Source organism: Cavia porcellus, unplaced genomic scaffold, assembly GCF_034190915.1.
Source record: "Cavia porcellus strain 051 isolate PalLab524CR breed Dunkin Hartley unplaced genomic scaffold, mCavPor4.1 scaffold_9, whole genome shotgun sequence".
Taxonomy (NCBI): Eukaryota; Metazoa; Chordata; class Mammalia; order Rodentia; family Caviidae; genus Cavia; species Cavia porcellus.
The window spans coordinates 66,349,458-66,364,171 of NW_026947492.1; the positions used below are offsets into that span (position 1 = coordinate 66,349,458).

The following is a 14,714-nucleotide window of genomic DNA, read 5'->3' on the forward strand; positions in this document are numbered from 1 at the left end:
TGACTGTTTTTATTTCTTCGGTTTAATATAGCATGTCTACAATGGTACAAATTTAAAAAGAGAAAGAAATGGTCAATAAAACTCAAGATAAATTTTTGTGACTGAAATTATAAAGATTCACTATAATTTTTAAGTTCAATACTAAACTTTAACTAATTATGCTTTATTTTTTTATTCTGTATTTCTAGAAAAAAAAACTATGTCTCTGTACATTGTTCAGCTCTTTGTGTAGTACAGGTATCCACATTTTGGTGATTTTATAGGTACTTCAACAAAGTATAGTTTTGTATCTGGAGAGGATTAAAGATTGTGATTAGAAGCAAAGCTTCTGGCTAGTGAAAGTTTGCTCTTGATATTAAACAAAGCCTGAGCCACAGAAACTCTGGTTAACAAAATCTAATGTGAAATCAGTTTGCTTTCAACTTGAAAATTACTGAATTATTTCCTGTAATTGCCTGTATTTAATAGTCTTGAATGTTAACATGGGTGTTTAGGTAAGAAAATTACATATAAACTATAAGTTTATCGCTGAAGTTTTGACTTAAACATTTTTAAGTCTTCATTTCCCTTCTAGAGCTGGTCAGCTACTTCTCATCAGTAAGACGATGATCCACACCAACACTACCACTTTCCACCCAGACACCTTTTTCCTTGTAGGCATTCCTGGGCTGGAGGCTTTCCATGGATGGATCTCCCTGCCTTTTTGCTCCGTGTACATAATGGCTCTGCTGGGCAATGCTACAATTCTCCTGGTCATCTGGTCTGACCCTGCGCTGAGGGAGCCAATGTTCTGCTTTCTTGCCATCTTATCAGCGATAGATCTAGCACTTTCCACATCCTCGGTACCTCGAATGCTAGGTATCTTCTGGTTTGATGCACATGAAATCAGTTTTGGAACCTGTGTTGCTCAGATGTTTCTGATACACACCTTCACAGGAATGGAGTCTACAGTCCTCTTGGCCATGGCCTTTGACCGCTATGTGGCCATCTGTGTGCCACTGCGTTATACAACAATTCTGACACCCAGGGTGTTGGCAGGGATCGGTGCGGGTATTGTAATGAGTCCTGTCTTGCTTATTTTACCCATTGTGTACTTAACTCATCGTCTGCCTTTCTGTGATGCTCGAGTTATTGCCCACTCCTATTGTGAGCACATGGGCATTGCCAAATTAGCCTGTGCCAGCATTCAAATGAATGCTATATATGGCCTCTTTGTGGCTTCCTTTCTCGTCATGGATGTGGCCCTGGTTGGAATCTCCTATGCTTACATTCTCCGTGCAGTGTTCCGCCTCCCATCTCAAGATGCTCGTCATAAAGCACTGAGCACATGTGGGTCACACGTGGGGGTCATGTGTATTTTCTATACACCGTCACTTTTCTCCTTCCTCACTCACCGATTTGGCAAAAAAGTCCCACATTATGTCCACATTCTTGTTGCCAATCTCTACGTGGTCATCCCACCTGCCCTCAACCCTATCATCTATGGAGTGAGAACCAAGCAGATTCGTGACTATGTGGTCCGTGCTTTCGATTCAAAGTAAGGGTTGTAGTTTCTCTGCAAATGGGAAATTAACATAGTTGAAGTAGCCAATTTAAAAATTTTTTTCTAGATAATTAACTTTTCAAAGTTCCTCAGATCACAAATCTTTGTAGATCCCAAATTAACAAATATTGCAGAACACTCACTCTCATGTCTTAAATGTTTTTGTCTCCTCTCATATTGGTTTTGAATGTTGTACTCCATTACAGGAGTGAAATCATCCCTCCGGTAGCCCTATCAATTTTAATGAAGGAGATGATGTGAACACATCACGCTTCTTTAATTGAAAATAGACATATTTACACAATCTAAATTGGTGGCTGATACTTTGGATTTTGAATAAATTTTTGTTACAAAATAAATTTTGAAATCTTTAACAAAAATTTTCTGTTTTATCTTTCTTATATCTTGTGGCACTCCATAAAGGAGAATTCCACTGAAAACTTCACTAAAAATCTTGGACCAAAGGCAAATTTTTGAGTACTATTTATAAGTTTGCTATTGCAAAAAGGGTTGTATGTTAGAAAAAATGACAAAATTCAAGACAAAGAGTGATTGCTCAGTAGGCTAACAGTTTTTTTTTTCACTACTGTGTTCATCACATGATGGTATACAATGACTTTCAATTTTGTGTCATGATTAAGTACAGTAGTAAGTTTATCTTCAAGGTTCAGTAATGTAATGAATATGTTCTCTTTCCAGCAATGATCATGAAATTGAGACTTCAGTAAGTATTTTCTAGGAAGAATTAATGGGTAAATACATAAGAAATTTCTAACTGTGTTTATCTGTAAAATTTTTTCTTATAGTTTTATGGTAGTGCTAATTTCTCCTATTTGCATGGTGTGTTTAATGACTTCTTGCAATTCTTTAAAAAAAAGAATATCTAATTTAAACAGTGTTGCTTTTAAGCAGGATGCTATATCTCATATTAAGTACACTGTGTATTTTCTAATATTTTAGAAATAACAAATAAAAATGAAATTTTGATTAATATACATTTAGTTTTATTAAATTCATCTTAAATATTTCTCCAGTTTCTAGCACTCCACTCCTAATATCACATGGGGTTACCAACATAATTACTCTAAAAAACTAAATTCGCAGCGCCTTATCTTTAGAGATAATGTTCATATGTCTTTTTTATTGGTATGACAAGTCTCAAATATTTAGGTCTTTAAAGATTTTTCCTTACTAAAACTACCCAGGCTTACTATCATTGTGTACCAATGTCTTTTATATTCAACCTATCCATTTTCTTCAAGAATCAATTTTCTTTTGTGTTTCCATAGATATATTACAAAGATAAGTAAATTTCATTTATAGAAATAATAGAAATACTTTTCCATACCTATTTATTCCAGGTATATTAAATTCCCACAAGGATGTTTATAATTCTAATAATTAAAATTAATTTTGATTTCTGAAGGACACTTTTCTAATCACCAAAATAGTTAATGACTGAAAAACAACAGTGGAATTCACAGGATCAATTTGTTTAAAATAAATTGTCCTAGGTTTGGGGTTTAGCTCAGTGGTATAAGCACCAGACTGGAAAATGTGAGGTTGTAAGTTCAATTCCCAGGACCAAAACAAAGCAAAACAAAACAAAAACAAACACAGAAAACTGTCCAGTGAAATAAAATACATTATTGTATATTTTATTACAGAAGAGCACAATACATTCTCAAAGTAAGTAGAAAATATTATTATTTTTAATCAAGAAAATAATACTTAATGTTTCTGAAAACACACCTTATGTAAAATATTGTTAATTGAAAGTATCAAGGGAGGCCAATGATTTTCTCGTCCTAACATCTCTTAAAAAATTTGAAACACTAATAACAAGGGAAAAGTTAAAGCTCCATTAATGACAACTCAAAGCTTCTGCCCTTCTTTTAGTATAAGACATAAATATATTGACTATGTAGACAAACAGGATTAGATTTGTAAGTTCAAAAAAACATGAACAGCAAAGTCTGAAAAATTTTTCTTTTTATTAGAAATATTGTTTGCTATAGCTTGAAATTGATGTTTACTTTTACTTATATACTACAATAATAGATGAGGCAATGTTTTAATGAATTTAGCAGAGCCATTCTAACATTTTGTAAATTACTACCATTAAATGTACATTCCATTTATTTTATTTTCTATAATCATTTATAACTGCTAAGAATTATTACATTTATTACTTTCTATGAGTCATATTGCATTATGAGAAGAAATGTATGACATTAATTTTGAAAAAATGAAAATTATTAAAAATTCTAACAATTTGCCCATATATATCAACTGAAAACTTTGGACTGAAGAATAGATTTCCACAGAAGATACATGCATTACATGTAATTTGAAGAACTTAAACAGTATTAAAATGAATATTGCATTAAAATGAATGTTAAATATTTGTGAAATTTGCTCCACTACAAGACTTTGATTTTTTGGAATATAGCAATAAACTTTATTTTACTTAAAGACTATCATGGTGAAATCATTGCGGTTTAACATTTGGGAAGTAGCTGCAACTATTTTACAAATAATTCATAATTCAATGCACATCACAACCTTACTTGATGTGTTCAAGGAAGTTAGTTATCATTTTGCATCATATTGTTACACATACGCACAAGCACCCACATGCACTACGTTAACATTTTAAAACTATATTAAAACTTTCAGTAAGTACAAAGTTTTAATAACTGACATTTAAAGACATTTTTGTAATTATTGAAACTCTTCTGCAAACTTTCCTCACACTCACTATATCATTACCTTGTTATAATTCATAAGTAGTTGAATATTGTATTGGCTAGTATTTTCTGAAGTAAGACTTTTGACAATTTGCCAAAGAGTAGCTGAAAACAAAAGTAGCTCCATTCTTGTAAAGTGCAGTACTAGAAACTGATGTGGAAAATAAGCTTCAGATATCCCTATGTTTCATTCTGCAGTTCTATCTGAACAAGTGATAGTCATCTGGAGCATAGTCTCCAAGTGAAAAATCACAGAAAGGGAGTGCTAAGGCAGATCTTGTTATCAGGCTTCATAAGATTTCTAGTTTCATGACAGCTGTTTCACTGGTAAGTGGAATTATATTATTAAGATATCCGTATTACACCACATATTCTAAAAGTTTAATACAATCTCAATTAAATTACTAATAGTGAATTTCAAAGAAACAGAAGTGACATATAGCTAAAAAAGGTTCTTAAGTATTTTAAATGACCACCAACCACAAACTGGAAGCATCATACCTCCTGATCTCAAAATATATTACAAGGTTATAGTGATAAAATTAAATGATACTGGCAAAAATAAAGAAATCTGGTCAACTTTAAAGGAATAGCAATCCCAGAATTTTCAAATAAGTTTTGACAAAGTCATCAAAAAGACATTAAAAAGAAAGAACAGTCACAGCAAAGAAGCATAGATAAATGAAATTATATCAAATTAAAATCTTCAGAAATTTGACAATAAACAAAATGAAAGTTCTGAGAATTGAAACAACATATGATAAAAAGTTAGTATCTGAATTATGTAAGAAATTCACAAAACTCACTAGGAAAAAAGACCCATTTAAATTGTAAATCTCTGATATATTACACCATGGAGAAATCTTGAACTTTCAGGTTAATGAACTAAGCCACAACTTAAAGCATAAAAATTCCATGGTTCTACTTTTATATAATAACTGTGATAACAAAATCTGTATGAGATAATATAGAAATAAAGGAAGTTGAGAACAAGTGCAAAGAGTGAATTATGATTTAATGCTTACTGGTTCTGTTTCAGGAAATAAAAAAATGCATTGACTGAATTTTATACTTAAAAATGACAAAAGTGACATATGTTTTGTGTATGCTTACAATAAAATTATTTTTGAAAATTTGGAGGAACATAACAAAAATCAATATTTAATTCTCTAACAATGAATAAACTTAAATATATAAAAGTAATTTCATGTAAAATAGATCTAAAATTTTATGGTATCAATGTCACTAAAGATCAGATATTTTAATCCAAAACTGCTCAAAAAACAACAATAAATAACTTCACATAATGAAATTATTAAATACATTTAAAAGATCTACAAAAGTGGAAAACACCCATAGTTATGAAAGAGAATTACAATTAAGATTGAAATGCATTCCAAGTTGATACACAATTTCAGCATATTCCTACTGAAATATCAATGCTACTGTCTTGCAAAAATATGCTGTCAAAATTATTGTGGCAGTTCAAATATACATAACAAGACCAACATTCTGGAAACCATAAAAACAAAATTGAAAGACTCATCTCCATTTTAAAGCTTACTAATCAATGATATATTGTGATGCTGGCATAAGGACAGTTATATAGCTCACTGGAAACTAATTGAGAATTCAGGGTGTTAGGAGCTCTGAGAATACAAAGAAAATTAGGTGGAAGGAAGACCTTTTTAAAGAAATGACAGTAAGATAAGTAGAAATCCATTCTCAGAGAATAAGAATTGCAATATTAACTGTCACTATGGACACAAAAATGAACAACAAATTGAAAAGTAGAGCACATTATATACTTAAATGTAAAAATTAAGATTGTGCCACTCAATAGGAGTAAATCGTTGTGATGCTGTAGTAGATGAAAAAAATAGATATAATAGAGCATAAACAACTGTATAAAATACTGAAAATGAGATGCATATAAATGTAAACTTCTGCAAATTATATGATCCAGAAAGGTAGCAATACAACTCTATGTATGGGAGAAAATATTTATAAATCATATACCTCATAGGATAACTGTATTTAATCTATTCAGCAGCAAATCATAGCTTCCCTAACATACAGCAAAGTAAATCATATTTTAGTTTATAAAGAAACAAATACAAAACATCAAAAATTGCTGTTATCTTACCAGACCATGACTGAATGAAAAAATGCCAGCAAAAGAAACCAATGAAACTCTACAAACTTGTGACTGAAAAATTCATTTTTTGGAGAATCAATAGGTCATTGAAAAATCAGATTAAAATTTAAAATATTCTTATAATCAAGTGGAAATGAAAACACAACAAAACAGAAATTCTGGTATAAACCAAAGACAGTAGTAAGAGGAAAGTTGATCACTATGAGTGCCTACATCAATGAAAACCATACAGATCACAAAAAATGACCTAATCATATTTTTCAAGGCTGTCAAAAAACAAGAATCAATTGAAACCAAAGCTAAAATAGGAAAGAAATGCTAAAGAACAGAGTTGAAATTAATGAAATAGAGAAGAAAAGAATAATGCACAATGAATAAGACAAAGTTTGTTCTCTGAAAACATGAACAATATTGATAAACATGTAGTCAAACAAATCATAATAAGAGTGACTACTCAAACCAAAAAAGTACAATTCAAGATAAAAAGAACTGTTACAATGATTATCATTGAAGTTCTGAGGATTACTGAAGACTAATAATTCAGAGAATCTAGGACAAATGGAAATTCTAGAAACATAAGAAACACCAACATCAAACTGAGAAGATATATAAAATCCACTAACATGCAATAGGATAAATAAGTTATAAAAGTTTCCCAACTGGATGAACTCTAGGACCAGATGGGTTCTAGTCAGTTTTATTACATCTTTCAAAGAATGCAATGCTCCTCAAAATATTTCATAAAATAGGGAAGGACTCATGTGTAATATATGGTGCCAAATACAAAAAGGAATTAGAAAAATGGCAAATTGAGTAACAACATTAAAATAGGGTCCATATAAACTTTGTTATATACAAAATGTGCATTTTTAGATTGCAGTTTGATGATTCTCAATCACAATTCTAACAAAACTTGCTTATTGTGTTTAGTAAATATAGGCAAAGATGAGATTTTTAGAAATGTTATTGCAATTCATTATAATGTGAACATATTGTCTTGTAATTATCATCCTTGAAGGTACTGTGAAATGTACACACTAATAGAATGAATAGCTTTTTGAACAAATTAGAAACATAACTTCAGTGATATATAGACAAAGCAGCCTCCTTTAATATTCCTTGATTTAGCAGATAGAATATAAGGAAGATACATAACTGCTTCTTCTGATTATGTCACAAAATGTTTTTTTTTTTTGTTTCTTCAGAAGTTCCCTGCAGAAAAAATAGGTAAACATTATATAAAATTTAATGAGTTGTAAAGCTCAAGGAGCCTGCAACAAGTAACTGGTAGAAAATGTAAGGTTGATGAAACAGTATTTAATGATAGTTTGTGCCTCCATGTAATTCCAGTAAGATAATCAGGTAGGTGACACACAGTGAGTCAGGGAGAGAGAGAGAGAGAGAGAGAGAGAGAGAGAGAGAGAGAGAGAGAGAGAGAGAGAGAGAGAGAAGCAAGGGAGATAGCGAGATAAAAGGGAGGAGCAAAAGAGCAGAAATTTAATCCTTATTTTATCACGTTACATATGAATTTTAATAGCTAATGGGTACTTAGAGAATCAAGAATTTATAATAATCAAAAGATAACATTCTTCCACCCTTCTATGAGTCTTATTATAAAATTATGAGAATATCTTGAACTAGTAATAACTAGAAAAAGCATAACTATTAGACTGATATTTTATAAAATAGATCTGATCGCAAGGGGAAAATATCAGTAAATTTAAAATAAAAATTAAATGATATTTTAATATAAGTTATCTGCTTAGAAAAAATAACTAAAATTTCATATGAAAATGTGAAAATATTTATTTGTGATTTGATTTATAAAATTTTATCTATCCTGTGGATTTTATATATATATATATATATATATATATGTGTGTGTGTGTGTGTGTGTGTGTGTGTATTTGCACACAAATTAGTTAAGACAGATACACAAGTAAATGCTAGAAGTTCATTGAAAAGAAAGGATTGTGCCTAAACTATTTGATCAATTTTCTTTTTTTAATTTTTTTTAAATTTTATTTAAGGAGAAAAAAAAAAGCAGAGAAAGGGTACCAGTTATACAGATTTACAGAAAAAAATAAACAGTAGGAAATCACTAGTTAATGGATTAGATATTGTCATCTTAGAAATAATTGTTCAAGTCACAAAATTAAAGCTTGTAAAGTGGACATTCCAACAATGATACTACAAAAAGTTCTGTTCAATGATCCAATAAAACTCAGTGATATCATTTTCTATCTTATACACTTAAATATACATGCAGTTATATCATTTAGACCACTTTCTTTTCCTCTCTTTTGTACAATAACAATTACACATTTTGGGTTTTGTTACTCCCACAGTTCTTATTACTTTTTTGGAAGGGAGTAGAACCAAATGTGACATAACAGAACAGAGTCAATCAAATCAAAAGGGTGGACATAATAGATAATGTAAAAGCATAATACAAGGTGATCAACAATGGGTATCATAATGCCTCCCACTATCTCTAATAGAATAGCCTATATCATCAGTTATAATAAAATTGAACAAAACAGTAAAGAACAAAACCAACAAAACCAAAACTTTGGAGACATTGTAGGTCTTCAAAAGTAGATAAAAGTCATCGAGAATGGGCATCATAATGAATCTATCTTCACAGCTGTTGCCTAAATTTTCGAACCTGGTACTATCAAGCAAAACAGAATAGGGGGACATCAGTCAAAAACAAGATGGTGAGAGTAATACAGGGCTTTAAATCAAGATAATGGAAAGTCAAAGTGGGTTACTATAATATATTATGCTATTTTTATTTATTTGTCCCTTAATTAAAAGGATAAAAATAAAAAAAGTAAATAATGGAGTTGAGATTGAGATAAAAGAGGGCATAACAGCAAAACAGTGCAGATCAAAACATAACCATTTAAGCAGAATAGTGTTTCACCACAAGATAATCCTGACATAAAAGTAATAACCATATTGTCTCTTTCCTTGAAATCCTTGAGTACAACTTCATATACTGTAGCATTAAATATATCAAAACAATGTAAAACCATTTAAGAGAATGACAACATTACAGGGTATTTAGAATCAACTAACAAAATGAACAATGGTTTCTGTATAATCTCCTTGTCTTTAAAAGTTTTTGCTTATACTATCGTACATAATAAAATCCAATAAGATATAACCTGTTTAGACCAATGGAGACAGAAGAACAAAAGCTTGATGAGACTTCAAAACAAGATGATACTAAATCAGTATTACCTATTAGGACGTCATTTTCTCCAAAATAGCTGTTCCTATCATCCAATCTTCTCTGCCTCATTTCTGTTGAGCTCTTTTTCTGTCATTAGTTGTCAGTTTGTCTTCTTCATTTTGTTCTCTGCTCCATTCATTGTGGCCTCCCTGCCACTATTTCTGGATTCTTTGTATTTTTCTTTTTTTAGAATAACCTGCAATACTCTCTGTAGAGTTGAATTGGTGGTTGCAAATTCCCCCAGTTCCTCTTTATCCTGGAAGCACCTTGTTTTTCCATCAATTTCCAGGACAGTTGTGCAGGATATCTCAATCTTGGCTGGAGATTATTATCTTTCAAAGCTTGAATTATTTCCCCCCATGCTCTTTGTGATTTGATGGTTTGTGCAGAGAAATCTGCTGTAATTCTGATCGCTGTTCCTTTGTAAGTGGTCTGTTTCTTGTCTCTGACAGCTTTTAATATTCTGTTCTTGTATTGAATTTCTGGAATTTTTATTATTATATGTCTGGGTGTTGCTCTGTTTGGGTTGTAGGTGGCTGGGGTCCTGCATGCCTCATACATCTGAGTAAGTTTACCTTTTGCTAAATTAGGAAAATACTCCTGGATTATTTCTGTGAGTAGCTTTTGTAGTTCATTTGTTTGTGTTCCTACTTCTTCTTTTATGTTTTTAATTCTTAAGTTATGGATCCTCTTATCATCTTCTTGTCTTTGTATTATTGCTGTTTGTTTCTTTGTTACTTTTAAGAAGTTTTTCATTTCATTCTCCCATATTACAAATCTGCCCTCCAGTTCAGATAGTCTGTCCTTAGTTTCTTTCAAGCTGTTATGCCAGTTTTTGATAGAGTTTTTAGTTTCCTGGTAGTCCCTTTGAACCTGCGTCACGTATTCTATGCTTTCTCTATTTTCTCCATCAAACAATTCTTCCCTCTTTTTCTGTTCTTCCATTCCACCATCCGTTTTTTCTTGGGTGGTGCTTAGCATTTCTCTAACTATTCTGCTTACTTCTAGCTTCAGGTCATTAATAACTTCATTCCTGAACTGATCTATGAGGCTCTCTAGATGGTGCTTTATGTCTATTGGTGCAGTGTCTGCTATTACCTGTTTCTCAGGATTAGGGGCTGAGGAGCCTTTCTTGTTGCTGCCTCTTCCCATATTCTTTGTTCCTTATATACGCAAGCTTATATAGGAGGCCCAGCTTCCCTCCCTGTCAGCCACAGCCTGATCCAATTGTGCAGGCTAGGTGTTCCCGCCCACTGCAGCACACCAGGAAATTCCAGACCAGGCAGCCTACGTGGGGCCTACACCTCCAAGCCACCCTCAGGCTCTGGGATCTGGGTTGTGCTAGCCTAATGGGTCTCCACCAGCAGAGTCACGTAGGCTAGGCACTTCTCACCAATCCCGCTTGAGAGGGGGATACGTGGCTGGAGTTGCAGCAGCGCCCCACTCCTGCAAGTCTGCCCAGTCCCAGAATGTCCTCTGCTGGAGTCAAACTGTGGTAGAATGTCAGTTTCTCTCACTCACCTCACCACAAGTCAGTGCATGGCTCCCCGCCCGTCCTGCAGAGCTTCCACGAGTCTCTCTCCTTGCGGAGCAGATGTAGACGCAGCCGCCGTGTGGTGGGAAACCCAAATCATGGCTTCCAATGGCATGAGCTCCATCCTCCACCCTGAGGACCCTCTGTTCCTGTTCTAGCACAAGGACTGCATTCCAAGTTGGTTTCTATCAGCCCAGTTAGTTCCTGGGTCATCAGAGCATATCTCCAACTGCTTATGTCACCTTACTCTGCACCATTCCTGAATTCTGAGCCAAGTCTTTCAGAGAGCCTCCATAGATGCTGTCATCTGTCTGCCATGTTCTCCTGGAAGTCTATTTGATCAATTTTCTATGCCTGTATCTTGTAATATGAGTAACAACTTTGAAGATAGCAATGTGCAATGCATTAATCATTGATACTCTCCTACAATCATATTTTGAAATTTTGTACCTTTTCTTTTTTATGGAACTGGGAATAGAACTGTACCAATTTAGTTGCATTTAAAAATAATAACCTCAAAATTATTATACAATCATTCTGCATAACTAGAATTGCAAGGTATGTTATTGAGGGACGCCATTCAATTTAGCCCTTGCAAATGATGACCTTGCTTACTCCCTCTTGGATCTGTTTGGTTTTCACTCCATAGATGATAGGGTTGAGCAAGGGTGGAACTAGGAGGTAAAGGTTGAACAGGAGAATGTGCACATATGGAGCAACATTGAAGCCAGATCTGTGTATGAAGGATGTGAAAAATGTGAGGATGTAGAACTGAAGAAAGACAAAGATGTGGGCTGTGCATGTGTTCAGTGTTTTGAAGTGCGCTTCCTTCTGGGGCAATTTAAAGACCACCTGGAAGATAAAAGCATAGAAAATGAAGATTACATCAAATCCAAGGCCTGAGAAGGCCAAAAAGAGTCCATAAGATTTATTAGCTCTGATGTTTTCAGCAGCCAGCTTCACCACAGCCATGTGCTCGCAGTAGGAATGAGCTATGACTGTGGTCTGGAAATGCTTCAGGCACAGTTTAATTAGAAGTGGACACATGATGATGATAACAGATGCCCTGATGGTCACTGTGATGATAATGCTGATTAGCATCTTCCTAGTGAGAATAGCAGAATGCCTCAAGGGCTCACAGATAGCAACATATTAATCAAAGGCCTTGGCCAGGAGAATGGCAGGCTCCATGCACTGGAAAGTGCGAGTAAAATACATCTGGACAAGGCAGGAGTCAAAGTGAATTTCCCTTTATTGAAACCAAAAGATGGCCAGCATTTTGGGGGTTATGCATAAGGTCAGGCCCAGGTCAGTGCCTACCAATATAGCCAAGAAGACATACATGGGCTCATGGAGACTGTGCTCAGAGTGGATGAAGGCAATGAGGAGCCCTATTCCCATGGTGGCCAGGAGAAAAGGATGAAGAACGGGATCCCAATCCAGTGTTGCATTGTTTCAAGGCCTGGAATTCCAATGAATGTGAAGACAGATGACTTGAAGCAGGTGCCATTGGCAAATGACATGATGGGGACACGAGGCAGAATCCCCCCAAACTTCGGGTCTAATAAGAAACAAAAAAGTTTATTGATAATCTTAGTTATGCAGTGCAATCTTGGAAAAATGTATAGAAAAATAGCATAATTTGTAGCATTCCTACAAGTGCTAAACTAGATTTTAGCCTGACTTTATAAAGGAAAAAGGAATTGTTTATGTCTCAGTAATTTAAAACAGTAAATAACTATCCTAAATAAAATTTTAGTATTTCTTAAATAATGGATAGATGCATGGGCAAAATAAAAATTGACCAACTTTGCCCCCAAATTATTTAAGTTCCCAATTTAAATGTCTTTATTTTTAGTATATATTTAGTATATTATAAAGTCCAACTTTTACTCCTTAAAAATATAAATGTATTCCAAATTTATACATGTACTTATTAATATTCTACTATAATATAAAATAAAATTCACTACTTGTATTTTTCCTCCTATTCAAAATCATACTTCTAAGGAATTATATTTTAAGTGTACGTTATAATTCATGTTGACATCTCTGTATTTTTCTTCCCCAGTTATTTGTATTACCCTGGTGATTATGCCAATTACAGCTTCTGACTATTCTAAAGAACAAAGAGATCCGTAGACCTTACACTAAATAATCATCCTATAGTTTTAAGACATTTTTTTTGTTTTGTGCATGACCTGTGTAGTTTGTAGTTAAACAGATACAATCAAAGAAATCATTATCTGTATTACTATTTTTATTTCTTGTCAGAAAAGGAGATTCCTTTGAAATGTAATTAAATAAACAAAATCATTTCCAAGTTAAGTAAAAACTAACTCCTTAAATTATTTCCAGCTTAAAACCATAGCTCCCAGGACTGAAAAGGCCACAAAGAGTCCATGTGCTTATTAACTAAAACAGAAAATAAATATGTTAAAGAGTCTAATTTTACTTCTTTAGCATTAATATGATTAAGAATTTTTAATAGCTTCTTCCACATTAAATTAATTCATCTGAAGATAAACCTGATCATATTATACTAGTATTATTCAAAATTGTAAGGCCCCTCTTTCTTGGGGTAGAATCCAGTAGCAAAAGGCTGTGGGATAATGTTAAATTCTCCTCCACACCACTTGGACACATTTACACTGTTAAATCAGTTGCTAAATGTGTTGGTTCCATCTCTGTTGGGATCTCCAGGTAAACCATTTAATTACACCATCTCTACTGTGCCTTCTGTCAAGTTAAGATAAACGTGTGTCCTATGTAGGAAAATGGACACACCTTTACAACATAATGCTAAGTAACATCAACCAGACACCCAAACTTAAATATCACATGGTTTCTCTCTTATGAAAATCTCAAAATATACATAAAGAGAAAAATAAAACATTGACAGTAGGAAGCAGCTAGGCAGAACTTTCTCAAATGAGAAAAGGGTCAAGTGATAGAGGGCAGGGGGAAAAGGGGAGGAGATGAGAAAGAAAGAAAGAAAGAAAGAAAGAAAGAAAGAAAGAAAGAAAGAAAGAAGAAAGAAAGAAAGAAAGAAAGAAAGAAAGAAAAAAAGAAAAAAAAGATGTGCTATGGATATGCACAACTCCCCACAGAGAAGGAAAACATTCTGCACTGCAAACATCTCCTGATTAAAAAAAAAAAAAAAAAAAAAAAAAAAAAAAAAAAAAAAAACAGAGAGTGACCCACTTAGTAACAGGTCTTTCAGTTTGATTTTGTGATTCCAGTGTTTTCAAGGAAATGTATCCAAGCATGGGAACATACTGCAGCGCCACTAGGAATGAGAGTTCTAGAAAGAGCCAGTGCTAACCACCCTCTCCCCATCACTCTCTGCAGCCAGCACACCTCAAGTGGAGCAGCCTCTGACAAGGAACAGAAGCTTACAAAGTAAATTTTCTCCATGATGTGCTGTATTTTTAAAAGGAATGTTTAGGTCTAACAATTTTTTTTAAAAAAATATCCAATACCAATAA

At 33.3% G+C, this 14,714-nt stretch overlaps 1 protein-coding gene and 1 pseudogene across 1 annotated transcript; one reads left to right on the forward strand and one right to left on the reverse strand.

Annotated features, from left to right (window-relative positions):
* Positions 1-605: 605 nt before the first annotated feature.
* Positions 606-1,541, forward strand: LOC100727196 (olfactory receptor 52J3-like). Its single transcript, XM_003465288.1, has one exon. It carries the CDS (start codon positions 606-608, stop codon positions 1,539-1,541), a length of 936 nt encoding a protein of 311 aa, XP_003465336.1.
* A 10,270-nt stretch (positions 1,542-11,811) lies between these two features.
* Positions 11,812-12,749, reverse strand: LOC100722052 (olfactory receptor 52A5-like; annotated as a pseudogene).
* Between the last annotated feature and the right edge of the window lie 1,965 nt (positions 12,750-14,714).

Excerpts from the sequence above, each read along its gene's own strand:
- LOC100727196 (XM_003465288.1), top strand. The coding sequence starts at position 606 with ATGATCCACACCAACACTACCACTTTCCACCCAGACACCTTTTTCCTT.